A 27,990-nucleotide genomic window follows, 5' to 3' on the forward strand; every position below is an offset into this window, starting at 1 on the left:
TTATGGTACAGGCTCAGCAAAGACTCCGAGTTTTGGCAACAGGCAGATAGTCAAGGCTGACCCAACACTGCTCTAGGGCATGAGATGAACTTTTCAGGGATCAGCTGTTGTACAGGACTCTGCCCAGGAGCATTGTGTATGTCCTTGTGAAGGGAATTCCGTGTTTCCACCCAAGAATCAGGGACCACTGAAGCAAAGCTGCAGGAGACACCACTGTGCTCATGTAAAATCTTCTGCTCTGCTTACAGAGGGAACTGCAAACACACCTGTGCCAGTGTCTAAAGAGAAAGGAGCTCTGACAGAAGCTTTTAGAAGTGTTTATTGATGATTATTAGATGGAATGATGGCGCAATAGTGCAAACCACTGTGCAATTGGGAGAACCCTCCCTTCCCAGCTTCCACATTTACTTTATTATAGAGGAGACATGGAATAAATACAAAATGGGTCAGTATGCTGCATATACCACACCCCCTTGGGCTTTGGACAGATTCCTGTTCCCTCAGTGCATGTCAGTTCAGAGCTACATCAAAGTGGGGAGTGGCTGCTGGGTTCTGCCCAGCTCTGTGAGCTGGAACCAGCAATCTTTTTCATTTGCACACACATCCTCAGTCTGAATATCCTAGCACTTCACTCAGGAAGTTTCTGCACTTTCTGTTTCATAAAGAATGGAAAACACCACATGATCACAACCCACACATAATATTTACTAATACACTACGAGTGAGCTTCAAAAGTACTTCTCCAGAAGCAAGATTTCTGCTAACACTCATCTATCTTGCTAACTTGTAAACTTAAGTGCCCACTTCCTCATCTTTGTGTGATTTTCTCCCTGGAAGCTTCTAAAACCAATTTGGAGTAGCACCTAAACTTTGCATACCTAGTGCTTGAAAGTCAGCATTGGAAGAGATTTATTTGATCACTAATAAACGACCAGCTAGTCTGTCTAAGGAAGCTGCATTGTTGAGACTGTTAGTCAAAGATCATTCTGTCCTCAAATGATGCATTTTGGAAAAAACAGCCTCTTCCACAATTAAAAAAATAAACAACAAAGTTTGAAGTCTCAAGGCTAAACTGACCAGCAGGCAGTGGTTCCAGCTATCATCTATACATACTCTCCTTTTCTCTTGAATCTGTAACAATGTCTTCCTCTTCAAGAGAATCTAGAACCACAGCACTTGGAGACAATAAAACCATGGGGCAGATACTGGAGACTTTAGAAACTGCTGGATTTACATAATGTGACTTGGTGGTGTGCTGTCTTTGAATGTCATTCTCATTTCAGTCCAACAAAGTTACCTACACATACAAAATGTTGGAGTTGTGCCACTTGTCAAAAACAAAACATCTCCAATTATTGATCACACTTCAGCATACAGTTGGGACAGGGAATAATACATTACAGAAAGCAAACCCACAAGATTTTAGTTACATAAAACAATATAATTTGTATATAAACTGATAAATAATGTCTCCATGGTTCACTAATTCCAAATACTAGTTATCTGCACATTAGTTGCTAATATCTATTACTAGAAGTAGTTCCAGCTCGTGCTCTCAGGGTGGTCAGTTCATCTCCGAGACTGGTCAGCCTTCGCTCTGAGAGAAAAAATCTCAGCAGTGGGAGTGGGTTCCATGGGAAGATTTCATTTTGTTGCCCCCCAGATAATCAGTCCTATGATTAGACAGGCCACAGCAAGGCCAAACATCAGGATACACATCTTCTTACGGGATTTCTTCTAATAAGAGAAGAAAAAAAACCACACTGACATTGGGACAGTTGACAAGAGGAAAAACCACAATTCCTGTTACTAACTTGGGTGAACCAGAGCACTTGATACCCAGTTACTCAAGAGAAGTAACCAAAGTAGTCTGAACACTTTTACATGTTCCTTACACTACATGATTTTACAGTTTTTAGTTTTAGGAGTGCAGTTAAGTCAAAATATGATGGGTTTTGCTTCTCCCAAGGAAAATACAAGCCTCAGAGAAAGTCAAGCCTGTCCAGCTATTTAGGTTTTTCAGGTATGCCTAATCAAACTCCCAAGTAGTTCTCTGATCCTATCTCCCCTCGGCCACTTAGGCTTGGTGCTGCATTTCTACAGTTTAAATGATTTAATGTACAGTTACTGTACTTGGATTTTACAGCTTTGCTCACTTTATTCATCACAGGAAAGTACAGTCCATCCATATATGCCAACTATTTTTAACTTGGCAATTAAGGATTTGAGGGTAGTTATATATAACCACTTTCTTCTCCATCCACAAAAACCCCATCCAAAGCATGTCCAGTAACTCCCAAACTTAAAATTTATCAAAACTTTATCTAAAGGAAGCCATGGAGAGAGAGAGAGAATGCTACTAAATGCTGCGAGACGGTAAAAGCTCCTTCCCTCCCCTGCACAAAACAGCAGTGGAGTTTCATTGCTTTCCAGTACCTCCCACTCCAAAGCTTGGAAGAGCCCAGTATTTATCTTGTGTGGAGGCCTGAAGTCCCAGCAGTGACTGAAGCAGGACCCTAACTGCCTCACAGAACCTGGACCTACAGGACAAGGATGGTGAAAGTAACCGACAGGAAACACTGGCTGTAACACAGCAGTGAGAACCACTGCGGGAGACCTGGTGGGACAGGAAGGACAGACTATGGCATAGAACCTCAGGAGCTGGAAAGGAGTGCTGCAAATCCTAGCCACTGGAAGTTCTCTGAGTCTGGGCATGGGTTTTTGCATGTCAGTGTCTTGGCTGAGATGTTTACAAGTTGGATACAACATAAGAATTGATGTTTGTTCTGCTAACTCCTACGAACAACATAGACAGGTGAACACTTAGCCTTGCAGAGCACACCTACATGAAGAGACAGACTCTGTCTCCTCTGAAGTAGAAGGTGAATTTCCATATTGTGTTTTTGACTCAAATGCTTTATATATTCCTTGCAGCTAATTCTGAATAAGTGCCAGCTTGCATGAGTTGAACTAGTTTGGTGCTGCAGTGCTCAGTATGTGTCTTGCTTTGCCTGTTCCATTATTGCTCAACTATACACTGAGAATAAAACAAGCATATAGAATTTACCTGATAATAGGCAGCTCTCTGTAACTGCTCACTGGCTCTTTCCACATGGACTTCTGCACTTTCCACATTTGCCTCTATGCTATCTATGGAAAAAACAAGAGAACTCACTGTAAAATATTTCAGAGGTCCAGTGTTCAAAAATTATAAACAGAAACACAATACTTTTAATGCAAAATACTGGCAAATTTAAACTAGATAGGCAAAACTTGTTAGTGAACTTAGAAGAAACTTCTTATTGTCCAAATGCACTTACCAATCATATCTCCTTGGTCATGAATCATCATGGCTAAATCCTTAAATATCTGATTGACATCCAAAATGTCTGCCTTAAGACAAGAATGTAACAAGTTACAGCCAACACTGGGTACAATTGTTCTAATCCTCACTCTTAGTACCTCCTTCTGACCATTGCTCAAAGGGTCAGGATAGGCACCAGTATTCTCTGACTGAGGTGACCTGATGTTACTGTCTGTGCAATTTGGGATTAGCACAGGAGCCTACAATGCACCTGCTACTGTGTATTTGTTTCATCCCACGGTATGGGATGAAAGAATCAACACAGTGTGGAACTGAGATGAACACTGGAACAGGAGTTGCTCTGGCCATCTCTGAAGCACCACCAGTCAACACTGAATGAAAATATACCTTTTTCAGTAGGAGTTTGGAGATTGACCTTGGCATCAATCCTCTCTACAAGGAACTCTGTTCCTCCACCTTCAGCTCTCCTCAGCCCATCCTATTAATTAGCACTGCACTCCTTTGATTTATCTCCCAATACTGTTAACTGTGCAGGATCTACTGGTCACCTCTAATTGCCTGATTGCGGTTTCTCTTTCTTTAATGAGTTCAAGGTCCTGTTCAGTTATTGCCACATCTTCTTCCTGAGACTGCATTTGATTCCAATCTTCACCACTGCAAAGAGAGAGAAAGAAAGTATGACTCTCTCTCTGACTATAGGCACTTCCACGCTGCATTTGTAGCAAAGCACCAGTGACTTGAAGAGTTTCCTACAGAACCAGCCCCGGGTTCTTGGCCCTTGCACTGTGCACAGGGACAGGACTGATCTGTGACAACAGTCACAAATTGGAACAGCTGTAAAAAGGGACAGATCAGGTAGAGTGAAGGAACTGGAAAGCAGTTACAGAGAACACTTCTAGGATGTGACAATTATCTACAGCATTATAGAAGAAACCTGCTTACATCAGTTCTGCTTTTGTTTCTAAGTACTTGTACCTTTCTTCCTTCTTACCATCCCCCCAAAAGGAAGAAATCAGTGTTAAAAGCTTTGGTAGAGAGTAACCTGCAAGCACATTATCAGAACAAAAGTACACCTGACAAGCATTTAGATTCAGAGAGCCTTGCTTGCTATCTGGCATTTGGAGGTAAAGTGTTTTAGTATTTTAATGCATTAGTCCAGTAAGAACTTCAAATTATATTACACACCAGAAGAGATGTTAAAAACCAAGTAACTCTGGATCTCAGTCTACCTCTCTCCTGACAGCTGGTTCTTCACAACTGCTGCAGAAGTTATACCAGCTACAGTGGTATAACTGTATACCACCTATACACAAGGGCATCTCTATGCTCAGCTTAGAAAGTTCTTCAAGAGCAACACCTCCATCTTTTGAACAGAGAAGTGTGCCAGGAAGCACTGTAACATTCCAGTATTTGGTATACAACACCAAATAGTAAGTTTTAAAGTCTCAAAGTGCCTCAAGAAATGAAGACTTACATGAGTAAGTTACCTAGCTGACCATTCCAGTAATTCAGCTCTGAGGTGCCCATAGGGTTTGCAGATTTTTAAAGCAGAAGTTTCTGGCATGTAGCACAAAGGAGCAGCTTGGAATGTGGAATAGCTGCAGAGTGCCACCATCTCTCCCTGAGCTAAGAGGCTCTGCATGAACAGGTGCCTGTCTGGGTCCCACTGCCTTAGTGTCCCAGTACCTGCATAATCTGGACAGCCTGGGATTTCAACCCCGACTCAGAGTGAAAGTCCAGGGCTAATGAAGGGATGCACAACAAGCAGCTGAGCAGATGAAGGGCAGTTTGCAGAGGGAGGATGTATAGCTGAGACAGGTAAGCAAGATCTTGATTCAGGAAGTGAAATGATTTATACAGATGGGGCCAACAGATTTCAACCCAAGTGACCCAGTAACCACAGACACTTCTGGAGGGTCCCAGGTTCTCTTTGCCACTCTGTAGAGTTGGTGTAGCAGTTTATAAAGCATCTACCATGCAGGCACACTGTCTGCAGGAGTAACACAATGGTCTGACAGGTGACAGTAATGATATCTGTTGTGGATCTTCTAGGATTAGATTGTCCAGGACTTCCGAATTTGAGGCAGCCTAATCTGCTACTCTGCAATAGCTCCAACTGGGCTGCTGGAGAACACCCAAACCCACAAAATAAATATGCAGCTCTCTATGGAAAGAGTCAGAGTGAGTGAAATCAGGTCTGGTAATCTTGTGCTTACAGGCCAGAAAACCAGGAGCTCCAGCTGCTAAGGACAGTACTAGTCCCCTCAGGGTAGAAATCCCACATCTCTATGTAAGGAAGATAAAATACTGTCACATGCAGTTAATTTTTTACACAGATTACTATATGTGCTGTAATAATTGCTTTTCAACTCTTTTTGCTTTGCATTCAGCCAGCAGAGTCTGGCCCAAGTTTCAATAACATATCTTACCATAAAAACTTGAGTTATATGTAGTGAAAACCTCAAGAGTACAAGAAGTTATTACCTATCAAATGAAACAAGCTGTTCTTCTCTGAACCGCTCATCAGCCTGGAAGAGAGAAAGGAGCCATGAGTCTCACAGACTACCAGGACCACTCACAACATCACCAGCAGGATCTTGAAGACCAAGAGTACTGTCCAGAAAGTTCTTGGAGGAATGCTACTATCACTGCAGCTTTCAGATTTAACATTCACATTCAAATTTTTAGATTCAGATTGTCTCTGCAAATCAGAGGCAACTGAATGATCAAAAGCAGACAGTCCATGTCCTTGGATCAGCTGTCAATGGTTGCCACTTCCTTGCCCAACACGAAACACAAAATTTAGAGCATAATCTAACAGATAAATGTGTTCCCTTTCAGAAATTAAGACTGCACAGCTAACACAAAAGCCCTGAGTCAAGGGGAGGGAAATGCCTTCAATGGCCTTTTCATTATGTATTCTTAGTAGCCACAAGAGTTTGACAAAACATAACAGGAAAAAGGTTTGAACACATGTAGGGGTGAGTGCAAGAGCATCCCTTAAGGAAAGCTGTATGGACTTCTACCTTAAAGAGAACAGAGCTACCTGGAGTATGTGTGGTGGCTTGTAACCAATGAGAGGCTGTGGTATATGTAAGGTGAATTGGTTAATCAATGATGTGGTGGCATGTTGGATGTTAGAGTGCATCAAAGGTGTGGATATTACTGCGTGAGAGTTAGTCAGATCTAGATCTACTAGGATGTGAGGTGATGTAATAGGAACTTCTAGGAACTAACTACTTCTACTATGAGCTGTGAAGAGCTGTCTGTTAACGTATCTTGAATAAACTCCCTAAGTTGTGAGCCTTCTGATCAAGCCTTCTGATGCCTGCTGTGCCTGAGCTCTTCTGATTGTCAGTCCACAGCCCAGCTCGGTATAAGGGGCTCCCCCTATACACACATTAGGCAGTTAAATGCCTCCCTGCCATCCGATCCCGTCAGATCTCGGAAGCTCAGCAGGGGCAGCCCCAGATTAGTACTTGGATGGGAGACCTCCTGGGCAATGCCGGGTGCTGTAGGTTCTAGTCCTGAGGAACTTCACTGGCACTGTCCAAGCTCGCTCGGCCGTGGCAGATGAACCTCAGGACTGAAACGGTGGGGCCAGTTCTGCGCACGCTGAGCCTCACCTGAAATCCACTGCACAGGCTGGAAGGGCACGTGGGGACAGCCCTGCCCAAATCTTCGTTCTTGAAGCTGAGCCATACACACATACACACATTGGAGGTATTAGCAGGACAGAAGGTATAGGAATATAAAGTGCCACAGTGTGAGATTTGAGATGTAATTTAAGGTGTGGTAAGCTGTCATTTGAACTCTCAAATTTTATAGCCCAGGGCTGACATCAAGTGGAGAGCAGCCTGCAATGCTTTGCTATTCACTGCACTTTGACTCCCCACCTCATTCTCCACAACATTTGCAACTACCAGGTTTCCTTCTCTCCTCTATATCGACAAAGAGCACTCTGAAAGGAGAGACTACTCAAAACATCTGGAATGGCAAAACTAAAGCACTGAGGGTTCAGCTGCACTCAGTGAGGTGTCAGGAGGCAGATATGAGGTTGGAAGGCAAGTACAAGATCTCTTGGAAGACTCATTGTTCCAAAATTCCAACCAATACTCACAGAGATCCGGGAGCCAGCTCTCGCCCTCGCTACAGTCTCCTTCTCCTTCTCTGACACTCGTCTCTGCACTGCCTGGAAGTTGTTTAAGGCCGCGGAGAAGTCATTCATTAATCGTTCCTTCTGAAGCCTCTGCTGGCGCTGAGGAAGTGAAACACAAACAAGTGTTCAGACATTCCCATTCGTTATAAAGTGACTGTCAGACTCTCAAAAACCCACCATAAGAACAACAGTGAGTGCTGGCACTCAGTGATCTTTTGGTTCCAGCAGTCTGGGGCACTGGAGAGAACAAAAAGCTCACCGGGTTTTAATTCCTTTTTGAAAATGTTCCATGCCTTGCCTGCTGCAGGACAGTTCTGAGCAACAAAGGTCTCCAATTTCAATCCACTTTTAAGTCTGAAGTAGAGTGGTCTTCTACACCATTACTTTTATTCAAATCACATTCCAGTAATCCACCACATTTAATTATGTACCTTTTAGTTACTTACAATGCCTTTCCCCTCCATTCCTCTACTCAGCCAACCTTATAGTACTTCTTACAAATATGGGAAGTCCCACACTTCCAGAACTAATGACAACACCCATTGCCCCAGTCTCCTAAGCTGTCTCTCCCAGCCATGCTACACCAGAAGCCCATTATTATCAGATCAGATACCATCCTTAGTCCTGATAACCATTTCAGTTTATCTTTTCTCCAAATTCACCAGTTGCAATAATGCTGTTCATCTTCATCTTACAGTGTCAACTTATTTAGCCTCCACAGAACATGTCCTTTGAGTGTTGTGCCATCCCAGAGATGGGAAATGAAAAGTTGTGGAAAAGCCAGCACTAGGTCAGTTCTTATGTTTTCTGATAGAGAGATTTTCAACAGCTGGCTCAAGCTGTGGCTTTCCAGGACTGTAATCCAGCAATGAGCTTGTATCAATTCAACACTCATTTCAAGGAAATAAATCTTTTCAATTATATATTTTCTATAATAAGCCACTACAGCAGCCTCATAATACACTATGGCTTCCATCTGAGTCCTCTGAAGCAACAATCCTCCTGCCAGAGCAGATCCTCAGCATGCTGATGCCAGTTCCTGCAGATTTGGACTGAATTTTCTCTGGACTGTGAGATGCACATGACAGGATATTGTTCACCACAGGAAGATTAACGGAAAAATATTTGCTGAACAAACCAGCAAAACATGGCTGTGCTTCCAACTGGGATATGAACCTTTAAATACAGAATTAGACAAAACCAACATCTGCTGACCCACATCTCCAGATCACCCCACAACAGCATCACGAAAGCAGGGAGGGGTAAATTAAAATGAACAGCACAAGACTGCCCCTTCCCTTTCCCATAAGTAGCAGGAACTCAAACTACTATTTGATAAGAGAGAAAATCATAGTCTTTGCCTTGTTATATTTTGCTTTATTCAAATATGAGCAAGGTGAGTCAGCTTCTCCACTCCCCCCACTAATAAATCACATGCCAGGGAAAGCTTTCTGGTATGATCACACTTCACACTGACAGGAGTTTGCTCTGAGTTCTTACCCTAAAACACTGCCTTGCACCACCAGGCACTTTGTAAATGAGATTATTTTTCAGAAACTTACTGAAAAAAACAGAATTCCATACTGAGCTCTCCCCAAGCATTTAGCATCTCTTATTCTCATGTGAGAAAGTTTTATACCTATTTGCCCCTGGGAAACAGTGTGATATAAGCAGCCAGGATGCAGCCAGTTTAATGAGTTTCCCGACTTCACCAACATCCTTCAATCCAAAAGGCTGCTGTCTCTTCAGCTGTGCCAGTTCAGGCTTTGGGAGGTTGTGGTCTGTGCTAATTTCATGAAATGGGTGATCTAGAAATATGTCCAGAAAATTCTGCCTGCCTACCTGTTCAGAAGCAGACAGGGGGAGTGGCAGAGACCCCAACTCCTTGAGATATTCATTGGTCTCTTTGGCAAGGCGGTTTGCAGAGTGTTGCAGCTGTTGTCTGAAATGAAGTTTCAAAAGCAGTTACACAAGCCCTACCTAAAAAGCAGTCTCTGAGCATTTGTCCAAAATGATGATTAAATAGGGGTTCTGAGATCACTCAGCTTTACAGTAGATGTTGTTTTCAACCTAAAGGATCAGAGATGTACGTTTAGTTTTTAACAGCAACTTCATGATGCTGGACCTCATTTTTAAAAAAGATTCCAATAATTTCTGTGCTCCCAGCTAACCAGTATAATTCAGTAATTTTACAAATATATTTTTCTCCAATGGCATACGAGAGAAATAACTTTATACAGTAAACACAGTCCCTCTTTTTGAGTGAATTCCTTGTGGTATCGGTTAGTAATTAACTGTTCACTTGACAACCACCAACTCCATTGGTTAAATGCACATTTGATAAAAGTATAGGGACTCTGAGATATTAAATTCTTCATTTTTGTGAAAAATTATGGTTAGAGAGAGAAATGATCCAGCTTCTACTGCAGAAATTGCAAGGCTTTCCCTTGAGCCTCTGTTTTCCAACCATATTGCAATTTGAAGTTACTGCTGCAAAGTGCCCATACTACTACACAGAAACCACAATGTAAACCAGGGAGACACAAAAAATAAAACAAGAAACAATTTCTTTTTCAGTCAATGGGCACAATATGCTTAAGTAAAGTCACCTACTCAACCCCATAAATGCACAAATCAAGGCGTTCAGGCTCCGTTACTGTCTGAGTTGTTTTTGTGAGCTGAATGAACCACCCATGGCATAAAGTTTGTGCAGCAGCTGCCAATTTGTGGGGTGCAGCCCCTCTCACCTCACAGAGGAGAGATCATGCCCCTTCTACAGTGATGTCAAATGTAAAAGGCATTTGTTTGGCTACCAGTTATTAGTCCTTTAATCTACTGATTCAACAGAGACTGAGCCAATGAGAAGCTCAAGGAAGCAAATTCCTTTCTCTCCTAACTGGGCTCTGATCTCATCCTTCAAACGCGGTGTGGGTGCAGCTTCCACCACAAGTCACAAACTTATCAAAAGATCAGCTATCATAAACACCAGGAAAGTTACACATCCAGAGGTTCAAGGTACAGTTGTATGAAGAGAGAACGAAGAACTTACTTTCAAGTTTTCTTTGATGATCACCTAGAAATTATTATTTTCATAACTTGCTACTTATGCTTCATGAATTTGTGAAAGATGCACAGATGCAGAGTCCCTGTTTGATCTCTCCAGGTGTCAGTTTGGACACCTGTTTAAATACCTTCTACATTGTCCCCACTGGCATATTATTCTTCTGAAGTTACATGTGACATTTTGGCTGCCATATGTAATTGCTCATCTTTCTATTGCCTAAACACATCTGTACTACAAGCCACCTTTCCACAAATTATGGGGATTCCTCAATGGTTTTCCTTATGTGAGGACCAAGTATGGTGTTCATTTCTCCTAAAGCACAAGTGAAGCTCCCATGGCTACTCCTCAGAGGACAAACAATGCCAATGCATGGCTGAGGTCCTACTGCTTTTTAAATAAACAATAGAAAAGCTATATAGAAGAACAACAGAGGACCATTACTACCCAACAGCTTTGAATGGCTTCTCCAGAGTACTGCAGACTTTTTAATTTGTCCAGTCAACTACTTAATGCAGTTAGTCATTCTGGGTTTGTAGGACTGTACTAATACATCTAATACAGCATTTCAGTAACCCACTTCCTCTAAGAATACAGAAAGGAATCAAATGTTTGCTCATGTAATACTTACAAGTTTTCCTGAAGCTTGCTGTTATCCTGCTTTGTTCCCAGCTGGCTCATCAAATTCTTTATTTGAGCAGCTGAAGATAAAGAGATCATAAGATGAGTTAGTAAGACAAGTTCTAATGTATTTTATTCCTTGAATATATTCTTTTAGCTTTCCCAAAAAGATTTATTTCAATGTTTGACTTAAGTAGTAGACAACACAGTCTTTGCTTTGAATATATACAAGTATCTTAAGGGTTGATGACAAGAGGATGGGGCCGAACTCTTCCATGGAGCAACAGGCACAACTGAAACACAGGAAGTTCCATCTAAATATGGGGAAAAATTTCTCAGCTGTGAAGGTGACAAAGCCCTGGCACAGGCTGCCCAGAGAGGCTGTGGAGTCTCCTTCCCTGGAGATACTCAAACCCCACCTGGACACCATCCTGCACAACCTGCTCTGGGGGAACCTGCTTTAGCTGAAATCCAGAGGTCCCTTCCAACCCCATCAATTCTGGGATTCTGTGAAATACAAAGTGTATTTTAAACAACCCTACCTAGACATGATTCAGCCTAACAAACTAACTTGCAGATAAGAAAGGCACAGTGAGCCACAGATACCCTGAAGACAAGTCTGTGGAGCTAAAACCTTGTGCTCTCCTTTTCCTCAATCTTTTTAGACCAACTAACAGAGGTGACTGTTTCTATCAGCCTTGCTATTTCTGTATTTTAGGCTATTGCTGCTGCAGATCAACTTCACTATGCTGTGTTGCCACTTTTATATATTTTTAAGTTACTTAAAGTATTACAGCTCTGTTAAAAAAAAAAAGGAAGGAAAAAAACCCAACCAGACCTCAATTTCTCTACTCATGATAGCCCAAATCTTTCACAATACTGGCACAAACAATCTTTCAAGAACAGCAGATAGCAGTGTGCACTTCAGAGTTGGCTTTCACCAATTTGAAATTATGTTGCAGTGCAAAGAGATATTTGGGACCTCCTTCTCCCCTATCTCCCATGTTTTTCCAATGCTTCCTTTGTCCAGGCATCAGTGATCATGAAACCTTGAAACCTCACAATAAATCACAGCAAACCACTAACCTACCTAGAAAGCAAGTACCATCTTCTCTCCCCACTCCCTTTACCTTAGAACACTTTTTTGACAGATCAAGAGGATGATCCACTTTATTCTGTGGCAGCACATTTTTATTATTACTGAAGTGCTGGGCTCAGCACTTACAACAGCAGCAAAAAGATGGACCAGTTCAAATCAATCATGAAATTGCATGTTACCACATCACCACTGAGAGGCAGGACCAAGAAGGATCACATTAATATACAGTTCCATGGGCAGCTGAATTGAACTGAATCACCCTGTGAGTTTACCAAGAGCTTTTGCCAATTCAGTGACATCCTCCTGTGTAACTTCTGCTTTCAGCCTGGAGCCTCTGCAGCTGACTAAATGTGTTGCTGAAGGAACATCAGATCCCTACAACAGCCACTTCTTTTAAAGTGATGTCCAATGGCTCATAACAAGGGCAGCTCAGCCAAGCCTGCAATACCAGCTAATCAGTAATTAGCCAGTAATTAGATTTTGCACCACTGAGGATATTCTCACTGAGAGTTCCAGACTTCTGCTAGGTCATAAAATGAGGAGCTGGTTGGCAACTTCTTATACTCTGAGCTTGGTTCCAGCAAGCAAGACTGCACAGACCTCACAGCATGGGCATTGCACTCTGTGTGCCATGTCGAGGCCTTGGCAAATGGCATTTGTGCCATTAATGTCCAGATACTCTGGGACTTGTTTTTCTCCACTGGGGGAGATTCTTGCATAGTCCCATTTCCAGGCATTGTGCTGTTTGTTCTATCCTGAGCCAGGTTCAGCAGTTCACTTCGGTTAGTTTATCTCAGCCAACAACAACACACACTCTACACAAAAGGAGAGGAAAGTGTCTGTGAAACCAAAGGAAGGGGCTGGGGCTCTTTATTCTTTGGATAGTGGGTATGCATCAACACAGGGAGTCCCCTCAGCCAACAGCTTCCAGTCTCCAAGCCCTTTTAATTCCACCTCCTGACTATCTGACAGTTAACTTCACTCACAACCCTGCAATCTCTGCTCCAGCTGCAGGGCTGTTACATTACTTGAGCAAGTAACAGTTTTGCCAGCTCGGGCCACCAGTTTTCTGTACATTTTGTGTGAAATGCTCACTCCACAGAGCTTTTCCAAAGCAGTGAATAATACTCAGCTGTGCCTACTATTTGCCTGCTCTTTTCTTTATAGGGAATGAAAGGAGAAATGAGGACAGCCTTAAGGCTTCAGTGTATCTTTTTCTTCTAGGCTTGAATGGAAAGCTTTCATACATGCCTAATAAAGTTAACTAACTTTAAGTCAGATGTTCTGTGAGTTCCCAACCCCCTGGATAAAACCGTCAGGCTGTTTGTTTCACTCGAGACAGGCAGAGCACCGCGATAGGATGGCTGCGGGTCATGACACAGCACAGCCTGTCCTATGGGAGAGGAGCGGAGCTGCTACAACAGGAGGCTCACTGGAGTCCCATGGAAGGCAGAAGAAGTGTAAAGAAGGAAAAAAAATGGAAAAAAGGGAAAAAAAGCCAGACAAGCCCTGTTATCTGGTGAACTTGGAAGCAATTTAGCCACGCCCGACCAAGAGGAAACGACCATCACTGAGTAAAGCAGTTTCAGTGATATTTGTAGCTTTGCATAATCAGAGAAGTCACCAGCTTTCTGAGGAATCAACACGTTGAACTGACCCTGCCCCTAAAAACTTGCAGGGGCACTTGAACAATTCACACCGTTTTCAGTAAAGGCTGTATCCTTAGGAAGGCTTATACCAAAGACTCCTTCGGACGTGGACTCCTTGAAAGAGCAGCGATCAGCACCGGATTTCAGCGACGAGCCGCAGTACCGGAGCCCTCTCTAATGACAGCCCCGGCACCGAGGGGGCTGCAGCGCCGAGCCCGGGGGGCAGCGCGGGGGGACCGCGGCCCGTCCAGCCCGGGACAGCGGCGACCCCCGAGCCCTCCCGGGCCGGGCCGGGCCGAGCGGAGCACGGACAGTACGGACACTACGGACAGTACGGACAGGATGGACCCCATGGACAGCACGGACAGCACGGACCCACGGACAGCACGGACCCCACGGACAGTACGCACAGGATGGACCCCACGGACAGCAGAGACCCCACCGACAGCACGGACCACACGGACAGCACGGCCAGTATGGACTCCATGGATAGCAGGGACCCCATGGACAGGATGGCCCCCACGAACAGCAGAGACCCCACCGACAGCACGGACCCCACGTCCAACACGGACAGTACGGACTCCATGGACAGTACGGCCAGCACGGCAGCGCTGTCCCCGCGCCCCTCCCAGGCCGGGCATGGCATCTCCCCCGGGGGCAGCCGCGCCCCAGGCGCGGACACCCCGCCCGGACACCCCGCCCAGCCCCGCGGCACTCACTGTACTGCGCGATGCGCTGCACGTTGGCGCTGCATGTCTGGATGATGCCGCCGAAGTCCCTCGGCGTGGCCGCGCCGGGCCCGGGCGGGTCCTGCGGCCCGAGCGACATGGCCGAGCCCGGCCTGACAGCGCCGCGCCGCGCCCCGCCCGCACCGCGCCTGCGCCAGCGCCGCGCCTGCGCACTGCGCACTGCGAGGGGAGCGGCGGGAGGGGCCGGGATGGGCACGCGAGGACAGCGCGGAGTGACCGCCGAGTGACCAACGGGGACAGCGCGGAGTGACCGCCGAGTGACCAACGGGGACAGCGCGGAGTGACCGCCGAGTGGCCAACGGGGACAGCGCGGAGTGACCAACGGGGACAGCGCGGAGTGACCGCCGAGTGACCAACGGGGACAGCGCGGAGTGACCGCCGAGTGACCAACGGGGACAGCGCGGAGTGACCAACGGGGACAGCGCGGAGTGACCAACGGGGACAGCGCGGAGTGACCGCCGAGTGACCAACGGGGACAGCGCGGAGTGACCAACGGGGACAGCGCGGAGTGACCGCCGAGTGACCAACGGGGACAGCGCGGAGTGACCGCCGAGTGACCAACGGGGACAGCGCGGAGTGACCGCCGAGTGATCAACGGGGACAGCGCGGAGTGACCAACGGGGACAGCGCGGAGTGACCGCCGAGTGACCAACGGGGACAGCGCGGAGTGACCGCCGAGTGATCAACGGGGACAGCGCGGAGTGACCGCCGAGTGACCAACGGGGACAGCGCGGAGTGACCGCCGAGTGACCAACGGGGACAGCGCGGAGTGACCGCCGAGTGACCAACGGGGACAGCGCGGAGTGACCGCCGAGTGATCAACGGGGACAGCGCGGAGTGACCGCCGAGTGGCCAACGGGGACAGCGCGGAGTGACCGCCGAGTGGCCAACGGGGACAGCGCGGAGTGACCGCCGAGTGGCCAACGGGGACAGCGCGGAGTGACCGCCGAGTGACCAACGGGGACAGCGCGGAGTGACGGCCGAGTGACCAACGGGGACAGCGCGGAGTGACCAACGGGGCCAGCGCGGAGTGACCGCCGAGTGACCGCCGAGTGACCAACGGGGCCAGCGCGGAGTGACCGCCGAGTGACCAACGGGGACAGCGCGGAGTGACCAACGGGGACAGCGCCGAGTGACCGCCGAGTGGCCAACGGGGACAGCGCGGAGTGACCGCCGAGTGATCAGCGGAGTGACCAACGGGGTGACTGGCGGGGCCAGCGCGGAGTGACCACGGAGTGACCGCCGGGGACAGCACGGAGTGACCGCCGAGTGACCAACGGGGACAGCGCGGAGTGACCAACGGGGACAGCGCGGAGTGACCGCCGAGTGACCAACGGGGCCAGCGCGGAGTGACCAACGGGGCCAGCGCGGAGTGACCAACGGGGACAGCGCCGAGTGACCAACGGGGCCAGCGCGGAGTGACCGCCGAGTGACCAACGGGGACAGCGCGGAGTGACCGCCGAGTGATCAGCGGAGTGACCGCCGAGTGACCAACGGGGACAGCGCGGAGTGACCAACGGGGACAGCGCCGAGTGACCGCCGAGTGACCAACGGGGACAGCGCGGAGTGACCAACGGGGACAGCGCGGAGTGACCAACGGGGACAGCGCGGAGTGACCGCCGAGTGGCCAACGGGGACAGCGCGGAGTGACCGCCGAGTGACCAACGGGGACAGCGCGGAGTGACCGCCGAGTGATCAGCGGAGTGACCAACGGGGTGACTGGCGGGGCCAGCGCGGAGTGACCACGGAGTGACCGCCGGGGACAGCACGGAGTGACCACGGAGTAACCGACGGTGCCAGCACAGGGACACCGGCGGGGCCCGACCCCCGGAACGCCCCCAGCCCAGCCCAGCGCCCACGGTGACCTCGGCACTCCGAACCGCGTCCCCTCCCGAGCCCCGCCGGGTCTGGGCCCCGCACCGCGGCCGGCGCAGCCCTGCCCGTGCCAGAGCACCGACAGCGGGAGCGGAGCGCGGCTCTGGTGCCTGACCGGAGTGTGCCCCGTCCCGGCTGAGGGTGCCCCGTCCCGGCTGAGGGTGCCCCGTCCCGGCTGAGGGTGCCCCGTCCCGACTGAGTGTGCCCCGTCCCGGCTGAGGGTGCCCCGTCCCGGCTGAGGCCACGCTGGGGCTGTCCCTGCTGCCCTGGTACAAAGCCCGGCCCTGTGCCCACCCGGTGCTTGGGGGGTCGTGGGGAGCAATGCGGGGCCCCCGAGCCTCTTCCTTCCCAGGGTGACCAAGCCCACCTCCTTCATGTTATCGAGACCCTTCCCGAGCCTCGCTGCCCTTCCCGGACACCTCCAGCCCCTGTGTGTCCCTCGTGCAGAGGGGCCAGAGCTGGAGCAGAGCCCGGAGTGTCCCAGCAGTGCCGAGGCGGGGGACAGTCCCACGGGGGACAGTCACTGCCCTGGTCCTGCTGGCCACACGGCTCTGGAGAGAGGCCAAACCAGCCCAGCCCGGGTCAGGCCTGCTGTGACAGCCAGGGATAAGGCACATGCTTTCAAATCAAGAGCAGAGAAATTCAAGTGATCATCCATTTCTGCTCCCTGCTGCAGAAGCTGTAGTATTTTAAGTAATTAATGTACATCCAATCTTTAAAAAAACTGAGATCATGCCATGTAAGAGCTAGAAAAGTCAGTGTCTATGTGATTGAGTGTAAATATTTTTTTGAGAAATGCTTGGTACGATAACTTCTAATTCCAGAAGCATCCACAACAGGTCAAAATGATGGTAAATATGGAGCAGGGCCATGGCTGAAACTTGTATAGTAGAGCAGAGAAAGCTCCAGGGTGACTTTATTGTGATCTTCCAGTACCTGAAGCATCTCCATGAGAACAGGGGAGGCACAAGGGCATGGAGTGACAGGACAAGAGGGAATGACTTCCCACTGCCAGAGGGCAGGTTTCCATGGGATATTGTGAGGGTGGGCAGGCCTTGGCACAGGTTGCCAGAGAAGCTGTGGCTGCTTCATCCCTGGGAGTGTCCAAGGGTGGACGGGGCTTAGAGCACCCTGGGCTGGTGGAAGTTGTTCCTGCCCAGGGCAGGGGGTAGAACAAAGTGATCTTTAGGGTCTCTTCCAACCCAAGCCATTCTGTGATTCTATAAATAGATATTTATTCAACTTGATGCACGTGAGCAGTTTGTTGAATTTGGCTTGACCTGGCTGGCCTGAAGCCACCTGGAGGCAAATATTTCAGGTCCTGAGCTGTTAAAACCCTTGTTCCCATTCAGCAATCTTTGGTGAGCACAAACAGGGCTTCTGCCAAAGAAGGCCACCAGTGGAGAGGGCACCATTTGTGACAGAAATCAATTTAAAATAGAATGGAGTAAATCCCAATAAACACTACTACATATTTTAGTAATTCACTGCTTTTTACTCTGTTTAAGAGCATTAACAAACTAGAACTGGCATTAAAAAAGTGGAACTTGCTTTTCAGCTTCAGAATTAATCTAGAAGAAATAAACCTGATCCCTCAAAAATTATATTTCTAAGAAAGGCTTTGTAAAATAAATGGAAGTAAAGCAAACATATGGGGGTGTTGGATTGCAGTAGCAAGTACTTTGGACTGCAAGTGGTACCTTACATACACTAAATAGGTAAACCATTGTCAGGAGATGAAAATACACTTTAAAGAAAAGAAGCAGCACTTTAAAAGTTGGGGGTTTTTTGTCTATTGACAGAAGGCTACTGTGTAAGTCCAGGTCCCTGTCTTAGTTGCATTGAATTACAGTTTCTTGAAAGTCTGTAATGAGGCTGGAATTGTTAGGTTGCAGCTGGCTGTACAGTGTGTTCTCCTGGATGAGCTGTGCCTCTGAAATAGTGTCCATGTTAGTGTGGCAGGTTTATGGTGATAAAATCCCACACTCCCTCCCTTGCTTTGAAGAATAATGACACTCTCAGCTGAGGGATGAAGAGATGTTTTTCTTTCTCTTTTGTTATGTTTTTTCAGGATCAGCTCAGGAGAGGTGACAGACAAAACAGTTGCTTGAAGATGGACATGCTTTATTGTGGAAATTTCTTGCCTGACAATTTACACATGACATTGTCTGGCTGAACAGCCCCTGTGCCTTCTTTAGGTGCTTTTGTGCACTGGGAGTTGAGGCTTGGTGAGGTTTTTTTGGGAAGACCAGAAAAAATCTTAATTCCACAAGAAGGAAATGTGTGGGTCATGATTTCACTGCACACATTGACTGACCCAGGGGGGAGAAAGGGAGCACAGCTCAATCTTCATGCTGGCTATTTCCCACTCTACACACATCCATCACCATCAGGCATAACTGTTAGACTGCAAAATCCATCTGTGTTGTGTCTCTGGATCTCTCAACTCCAATTCTGGCCATCCCTGTAGAAAAAGTAAAGCTTGGTTATGATGCTGAAGGGGTTTTTGATTTTTCATTTTTATAGATTTTAGAAGTATTTGTAGCTGTAGCAAAGTAGATTTTTAGTATGCTGATATTCTGGCAGCCTAAGTTCATTGTTTATATATCCTAACCCCTACCACAGATTAGTAGCTCAAATTCTTTTAGCTGTTTAGACTCTCTTCAAGGCAGAAAAGCTGAAGACTATCAGAAAGGCTGCAGAACAAAACATAAACACAGGTCAGAGTGACCCAGAAGTCAGAACTGGAAGAACCCCAGGACCCCAAGGAAGAGGAGCTGATGAAGACAGAGGGTCTCGCCGACCCCAGACCCAATTTCTGGGGGTGGGACCAGGGGCAGGACCAGGGCCAGACTGAGAAATGTGTAAAGTGATGATTGGAGGGATCATTTTATAAAAGCCATGGAAACGAGAACTGAGGGGCACTAGGATGTCATCATGAATTCCTGTGGGCTGTAGGCCTGATAGTAAAAGACCTTTACTTTTTATCTTATCCTACATTAACTTGGCTCAGAGTTCTGCTTTGTGGGGGTTCTCTCATGGCAACAGTTATAAGAAAAAAATTTTACAGTGGTTTTAAGTTGGGGAATTTATTCAATATTTGAAGAATCAATTCTTTAAATGCAGGATTACCAGTATCTCACACTTCTTCAATGACGTGGGACCAGCTACTGAGAAATGAATCCTACAGACCAAATGAGCAGTAGAAGAAGGGGAATTGCTCACAGACCACAGAAGTCACTGCTCAGGTGTAAGGCACACACAGTGGCACACAGTGCAGGGTTGATGTCAGGCTTCATCTGCTGCTTCACAATACCTTTGGGATTGCACCTGTGCCACATTTCTGCCTATGGACACAGCAATGGGAATACATCCTACTTTCCTAGATGTACCAGAAACCCTCCAGCTCTCATAGAAAGATGAGTCCTTTCTCAATGGTAGGTTTCTCCCCCAAGAAACAAGCAAAAGAGGGTGGCAGCGAGAGCACACACATGTGAGGTGAGGAAGGATGGGCTGGGTCACACACAGCTGTCTGCCCTGTGTCACCATCACAGGAGTCACCAGCTTGCATGCTGTGGGCATGAATTTAGGATCTTTCTTCTTCATAAGCTAAATTCAATCATGGAAGAAAACAACTAGCAGGTCCAGAGTGCCTGTAATGCCTGTTCATGACAGTCTTCAAAGAGATAAATCAGAAGAGATAAATTCAGAGATAAATCTAATTTGGAGTGATCCCTGGAGAGGGAAGCAGGATGTGGAAAACATTTTGTCTGCTTGGCTGAATGCACTGGAAACCCGTCAGTTCAAAGGAAGATTTGGAACCACAGAGAAGGACATGACCAGTAAAGTGGCACCGTGGGTCACCACAATCTGGGTGATTACTGGAAGGCTGTCAAACTATAGTTCTGCCTGCTGATTTGGGTTCTGAGACCACAGATGTGCATTCCTAGTGAACACAGCAATGTTTGGCAGGCAAGGAGGTGTTGAGAGAGTTGCCTGTCAGGATCAGTTCTTCTCTGGAGGTACTTTTCACACAATAGGTACTTACTGCTCCCAGTCAGCAGTGAGAGCCCATGCATTGCCAGGTGCAAGTGCTCCCTGGCTGGCAATGGGCAGGTCATTGAGGCTCAGTTTGGAGAGCCTGGAATCTGAGAGAGAAAGAAAAGTGGGGCTGAGAAGTCTTGGAAACCTCTTTAGGCATCATGTACTCACTTCTGCTTGGGCATGCTACCTAACCATTAGCTGTGTTTCTGTTGTTTTCAAATTATGTGCCCAGCCTGTACCCCTCTGAGCTGGAGAATCCCCTGACCATGCAAAGAGAATGAAAAGAGTTGTTCCAGAGCTCTGCACAGCAGTTCCTCACCAGGATTCCACTCTTTGATAGCAGTCACAGAGGGGATGCAGATGGCAGGACAATGGTGATGATGTCTGATCATGTGCTGCATGCTGGCACAGAGGAGTGTCTGTCAAGCCATGGCAGAGACCTGAGAGACTGCCTTAATTTTCTGTAGTGCCTCAAAATCCTTGGAAAGTCTTGACACAGGGCTTGGGAAGGCTGTGTGAACAACACAGGAGACTGGAGTTGTCAGCAGAGCTGCCTGTGTACCAGACAGAATCCTGTGCCCTCAGCCAGGCTTTGCTTCCCCTCCACCAGACTCATGGTGTGGCTTGGAGAGATCCCTGTGTTCCCGCCGTGCTCACAGCAATAATCAGGCTCCACAGCAGGCAGGAATGAAGCTTGTTGGCTGTGACTGATTTCAGGAGAGTCCATGACAGTGTTGATCAGGAAGGCAAAGGCTTCGAAGAACTGAGCATCTGAGTGGGTGAGAACATTTGGCATTTTCCCACTCTTTAGGAAAAACTCTTTGCTCACTGCTCATTCATTTGCTATTTTATTCTCCAGTGCCAGGCACTATAATCAGAGACAACCTTTGTGCTGGTGGGTTGGAAGGTGCTAAATGCTCTAAAGGTTTTAAAATCAGGCTATAGGTTGTACTTGGCAACAGTAAACCAGGGACAAGACCCAGATATCCATAGTCAGCAAATGAAAAGCAGACAATGATGTGGTACAGTTGAGCCAGTACAAGGCAAAAACATTTTCTTTCAAATCACAATTCACTGCTAAAGTTGGTAAAGTTCCTGGTACTGGAAAACCTTGCACAAACTGAACAACAGTGATTGCATCAAAGAGGTGGGAGATACTTGATGGCCCAGGGGAACGTGTGGTCCTGGTGTGATGTCTCTGTCTCTGCACAGCTTCAGTCCGGGGGCTGGGAGTCAGGTAGGACACTGGACTGGCAAGACTCTGTCAGCAAGTTTTTGAGCACATCTTTATTTTATTTTTAACCAAGAACAAGGTGCTATTTGACAGAAATTCAAACCAATTCGTGTAATCAGCCAATGGAACCCACTGCTGTGGGAAGTCACTGGGGGAGGCTCAGCAAAAGGATGGGATAGCAATGAGAGCAGAAGATAATCCCAGAGGGACTTTCAGCACCTTTCAAAGGGCTGCTATGCTGCACACATCAAAGCCCAGGCTCTCACAAGATGTGTCTCATGGCAAATCGCTGCTGGTTCTGCCTGGAGCAGCTGGTTGCAGCTGTGGACTTGGCAGACCTCAGACTTCCTGCTGCCAGACAGCTTCTTTGTACCTGCCCTGAGGACATGGTCAGTAGGGATCCGTGCTGCCAGGTGATACAGGATTTTGGGAATCTGTAGAGCTTGTAGTGTATGGCTGCAGAAGAGATTTTTGGAGAAGGAAGCTCCTGGGTACAACAGTGTGGGTTATTGTGCACTTCACTCATGTGTTACCTGAGCACAGGGACAATTATCACAAGGCTTTTGTGAAACATGGACTCAGTATCATGGAGCAGACAGGAAACTGGAACAGAGGGGACATGAAAAGATTTGTCTGAGTCTGCACAGAAAATCTGTGGCAGAGCTAGAAAGGAGATCTGTGTCACCTAAAGTTCTGATTTAGACCAAACCCAGTTATTTTCTGAGAAAAGGTGCATGAATATGGTACTGTGCCCCTGTAGTGGCTGGGCCATGCTGCCAGTCCCTGGCATGTTCAGCTTTCCTGGATCCAGGACACAGAAAGCATCAGAGAGCAATTGTTGAGTAGTTTGGGGCAGTGGCACCTCCATGGTAGGTCCATGACGTGCAGGTGCAGGAGCAGAGCCTGGAGCAGAGCCTGGTGGCCCATGCCTTGCTCTTCTCCAATGCATTTAGGAAACTCTCCTGTCTGCCCACTCAGATTCCACTCCTGGAGTCACACTCACACCACCTGGGACACAGCGAGAAGATGGGCCAAGAGGAGCTCACAAGGGAGGAAAGGAGTTTTGCAGTTTAAGTGGCAGCAATGGCTGTGAAGGGGATCCCCATTGTGCTGGTGTGCTTACAGCATGTTCTGCTTCAGTGAGGAGGATTCCCAGGGCTCCGGCTCCTCACTCTGTGTTCTGAGTGTGCACAGTGTGAAGATGTCACTCCCATTACACACAGCCCACACATCCCTGCGTTTCTGAAGCAAACAGCACAGCTGAGGGAAGGATGGGGCCAGCACCCACTTTTGAGGAGGCACCCCAGTGGTGAGAAACCCAGGAGACCCCGCACTCCTCGCTCCACACTATCACCCCGCACTCCTCACTCCACACCACCACCCCACACCCAGCACTCCACACCCATAACCCTGCACCCAGCACTCCACACCATCACCCCGCACCTGGCACTCCACACCATCACCCCGCACCCGGCACTCCACACCATCACCCCGCACCCAGCACTCCACACCATCACCCCGCACCCAGCACTCCACACCATCACCCCGCACCCAGCACTCCACACCATCACCCCGCACTCCTCGCTCCACACCATAACCCCGCACCCAGCACTCCACACCATCACCCCGCACCCAGCACTCCACACCATCACCCCGCACCCAGCACTCCACACCATCACCCCGCACCCAGCACTCCACACCATCACCCCGCACCCAGCACTCCACACCATAACCCTGCACCCAGCACTCCACACCATCACCCTGCACCCAGCACTCCACACCATCACCCCGCACCCAGCACTCCACACCATCACCCCGCACCCAGCACTCCACACCATAACCCTGCACCCAGCACTCCACACCATCACCCTGCACCCAGCACTCCACACCATCACCCCGCACCCAGCACTCCACACCATCACCCACACCCAGCACTCCACACCATCACCCCGCACCCAGCACTCCACACCCATAACCCTGCACCCAGCACTCCACACCATCACCCCGCACCCAGCACTCCACACCATCACCCCGCACTCCTCGCTCCACACCATCACCCCGCACCCAGCACTCCACACCATAACCCCGCACTCCTCGCTCCACACCATAACCCCGCACCCAGCACTCCACACCATAACCCCGCACTCCTCTCTCCACACCATAACCCCGCACCCAGCACTCCACACCATAACCCCGCACCCAGCACTCCACACCATAACCCCGCACCCAGCACTCCACACCATAACCCTGCACCCAGCACTCCACACCATCACCCTGCACCCAGCACTCCACACCATCACCCCACACCCAGCACTCCACACCATCACCCCGCACCCAGCACTCCACACCCATAACCCTGCACCCAGCACTCCACACCATCACCCCGCACCCAGCACTCCACACCATCACCCCACACCCAGCACTCCACACCATCACCCCGCACCCAGCACTCCACACCCATAACCCTGCACCCAGCACTCCACACCATAACCCCACACCCAGCACTCCACACCCATAACCCTGCACCCAGCACTCCACACCATAACCCTGCACCCAGCACTCCACACCATCACCCCGCACCCAGCACTCCACACCATAACCCTGCACCCAGCACTCCACACCATAACCCCACACCCAGCACTCCACACCATCACCCCGCACTCCTCACTCCACACCAATCACCCCGCACCCCGCACTCCTCACTCCACACCAATCACCCCGCACCCAGCACTCCTCACTCCACACCAATCACCCCGCACCTAGCACTCCGCACCGATCACTCCACACCGATCACCCCGCGCTGATCACCCCGCACTCAGCACTCCACACCCAGCACTCCACACCCCGCACGCAGCTCCCGCAGCGCCGGGGACGGACGGGCCGGTGGTTCTTGCCCGGTGCCGCGAGGGGGCAGCAGCGCCCCGTGGGAGTTCCCGGGTGTCCCGGGTGGTCCCTGGTAGTTCCGGGTGGTCCCGCATGGTCCCGGGTGCCGCGGCCCCTTCCTACCCTCGCTGGCTCTGTCAGCACCAAGACTGTTTAGCGGTGCGCGTGCCAGGGCAATACTGTCCCCACCGATGGCCCCCAAGCAATCAGTCCCCAGCCCCTGAGCATTCCTCCTCGTTCGGGGCAGCCATGGGGGAGGACACGCTGCTATCATCCTGTCCTCACTCTGCTCTGCTTTACACTGGCTACTCCAAAGAGCTGAGTTCAAGGCCTTGCCATGGAATTGGACCCAGTTATCTGCAGGGCTTTGCCTTTCCTCCTGTTGCACTTCTAACCCCTTTCCATTGGACATCAGGATAGTCCTGGGTTCCCAGGGACAAAAACAAAAGGAAAAGTCAGGGTGTGGTTTCCAGAAAGTGCCATCATTCCAGAAACTGTGCCTTTACCAGAGAGGTCTGAGGGCTACTTTGACTTAGCCTGAGTCCACAAAGAAGTTCCAGTGTGGCACTGCTGGGCTGAGCTGACCAGTGCTCTAAGAGAAGCAGCAGGTTTTCCCCCATTGCTCCCAGCTCTGTTGTTGCCAGTCTCACACTGGCAGAGAATTCACCTGTTTTGCACTTGGGCTACCATGTGTTTTAGCTGGTGGTCCAGCTCAGGTGATTCATGGCAGTCTGGTGATGTCCTTGAAGGAGGGGCTGGGCACTTCCAGCACACTCAGCCCCTCTTGCTCTTTTGAGATCCCAGGTAACCCAGGTCAGCAGTGCAGAAATGAGGGCCCTGAGTGCACATCCCGTGTTAACAACCTTGTCTTCTGCCTGGTGAACGCATCAAAACTGCCACAAACTTTCTGTAGAGGACAAGACTCAGGGTCCTCTCCCTGAGTCCCTGTTGGCCAAGGGGACCCCAGCCATGCCCTGAGTGCTGGAGCTCGCTGAGCACATGGAGGCAGACACAGGTTTTGCATGAGAGGATAAGGAGTACTTTTTTAAATTCTGAAAACTGTTTATTCTTTACTGTGAACTGACACCAGAACGGAAAGGGCCTTTTCCTGAATATGGCTATTTATAAACAGCCTGCAGTGCTGAGCCTTCCCTTGCAGGGGAGCAGGGATTCTTGCAGCCTTTTTTTCACTGCCTTGAGCTCACCCAGAGATCCTTCAGACAGGAGAGAACAGAGCAGGTCTTGCTGCCCGTATGCTGGGGGCACACTCCAGTACCGACAGCTTGTAATATCTCTGGAGATACCAAACTCCAGTAAGTACCTAATTCAGACCTAAAAACCTTAGCTGTTCAGTTTGTGCTCTTCACAGCCCTAGATTCTTGCAAAGTCTTTGCAGGAGAAGTTGGTCATTTGATTCAGTCATACCTTTAATGTGTGCTTGTCTGAGGAGGCTGATCCCTGTCGTGTATGGGCAGAAATCAGTGGCACTCGCAGCCATATCTTTCCAAGCTGCTGAGCAGTGCAGTGTTCACTGCATGCACACACCTGAGCTGGGATTTGGCTGCTCCAAGATGTATAAAAGACAGCCTTGGAGCCTTGACTATCTTTGCTTCCCTGTTGTGTGAGTCAGCACAGGCAGGCAGCTGGGACAGCCACAAACCCACAGCTCAAGCACAAAGAGCAAATTTATTTCCATCACCTCCCTATCCCAGGGATTCCTGAAGCAACATCCAGACAGAAGTACACAAACTGTCCCTGTTGGAGGAAGATTGGTCTGCTGCTTTATCAAGGGTTATTCCCAGCTGCAAGGTCACTTGAGCACTTACAATCCCTCTTACCAGTCTTCTGCTTTTAACTCATTCCTCCCAACACCTGTCAAAGAAGAGAAAGAGGCACCCTCAAATCTCAACACTGTGAGATGCCTTTCTTCAGCTTTTACCCAGTTTAATTGTGTTGGGATGCTGGGCAACACTCTGTCTCTCTCCCCCCATCTTGCCTGAGCAGGCCTGTGGCTTTGTGAGCAGCTCCTCTTTCTACAGGACACTGGGACACTGGGGTCCTCTTTTGAACCTCACCAGAAACTCTGAGGAAGTTAGGGCTAGGTTTAGTTATTAAAACTACTGCTCCTTCCCTGACCTAGCTGTGCCCACTTTGCAAACCAGGTCTACTCTTGGCACTGGTCACAGTATGGCACCACAGCATCACACAAATTTCCCCAGCTGTAGGGATGTGGTGACTTTTAGCTGTGGCTCTGGCACAGAAGGCAAGTGTGCCTGGCAAAATCCCTGGCACAGGGGTTTGGCCGGGAATGAAAGAATTTAATCAAATAATCAAATAATTAAATAAAACTCTCTATCCTGTTCTGGGGTTTGTCTTGTGCTGTTGGAGAAAGGCAGAGGAGTGCAGAGGGATGGGGAGAGGATGGGGCAGACACAGAGCTCTCCAGCCATGCAGGGAGAGCCAGATTTCCATGGGGTTCTGCACACTAAACACAGCTGATGCAGTGAGGATGGACTGTGGCTCAGAGCCAACAGTGTGGGAGATCAGAAAGATGTTGAATTGTGGTCTCTTCATCCCCTTGGTATTTCAGTGGTAATGAGCAGGTCATAAATGTTTGTAGCAGACTGGACTTGCAGAATTCCCTGGAAATGTGAACTCAGGGATATTTTTGGAAAATCTGGAAAGGAAATAATCATCCATCCAGAGCCTGCAGGATGCAGCACAGCCCCTACACATGGAAAGGTCCCACTGCCTCTGAACTGCACATATACAACCCACACAGGACTTGGCTGGCTTGTCAAAACTTTTCTCAACTCACTACAATGCCTTGCAATCAACTGACTTTTGTATTTACAGTTGAAACAGGAAAAGCAGGACTTGATCCATACCTTGGTGTAGCAATTATGAAGCAACTTAACGGCAGATTGTAACCAGCATCTGAAAATCAGGAGTGTTGTAATGTGCCATGAACAAGGATGTGCTCCAGAAAAGCCCCTCAGCATGCAAATACTGCTGAGATGGCCCACGGCGGAACAGCTTGTTATCAAAGGCTGAAGGTGCAGATCCCTTGTTTTCCCTCTCCTTCAGGTCAAAGACTGATCTGGGAATTGGGCTGGGATTAGATGCTTGCAAAAGCAGTCACTTGCAAAGCCTTTACTGTGGGCTTAGTCTTTTCTCTCTGGAATATCACTTGGATTTGGCAGAGCTACTTTCCCTAATCCCCATTCACGCAGACACACCTGGAATCCCTGCTGCACTAGGAGCTTGTGTTCAGCAAAGTGGGACTGCCCC

At 48.8% G+C, this 27,990-nt stretch overlaps 1 protein-coding gene across 1 annotated transcript; it reads right to left on the minus strand.

Annotated features, from left to right (window-relative positions):
- Positions 1-301: 301 nt before the first annotated feature.
- On the minus strand, positions 302-14,785 carry STX12 (syntaxin 12). Its single transcript, XM_071576995.1, has 9 exons — positions 14,634-14,785; positions 11,177-11,246; positions 9,327-9,426; positions 7,446-7,583; positions 5,810-5,853; positions 3,874-3,979; positions 3,321-3,393; positions 3,068-3,150; positions 302-1,737 (listed from the first exon to the last, which is right to left on the minus strand). Exons 1-9 carry the CDS (start codon positions 14,740-14,742, stop codon positions 1,645-1,647), a joined length of 816 nt encoding a protein of 271 aa, XP_071433096.1. The 5' UTR covers positions 14,743-14,785; the 3' UTR covers positions 302-1,644.
- Positions 14,786-27,990: the final 13,205 nt, after the last annotated feature.

Source organism: Pithys albifrons, chromosome 24, assembly GCF_047495875.1.
Source record: "Pithys albifrons albifrons isolate INPA30051 chromosome 24, PitAlb_v1, whole genome shotgun sequence".
NCBI lineage: Eukaryota > Metazoa > Chordata > Aves > Passeriformes > Thamnophilidae > Pithys > Pithys albifrons.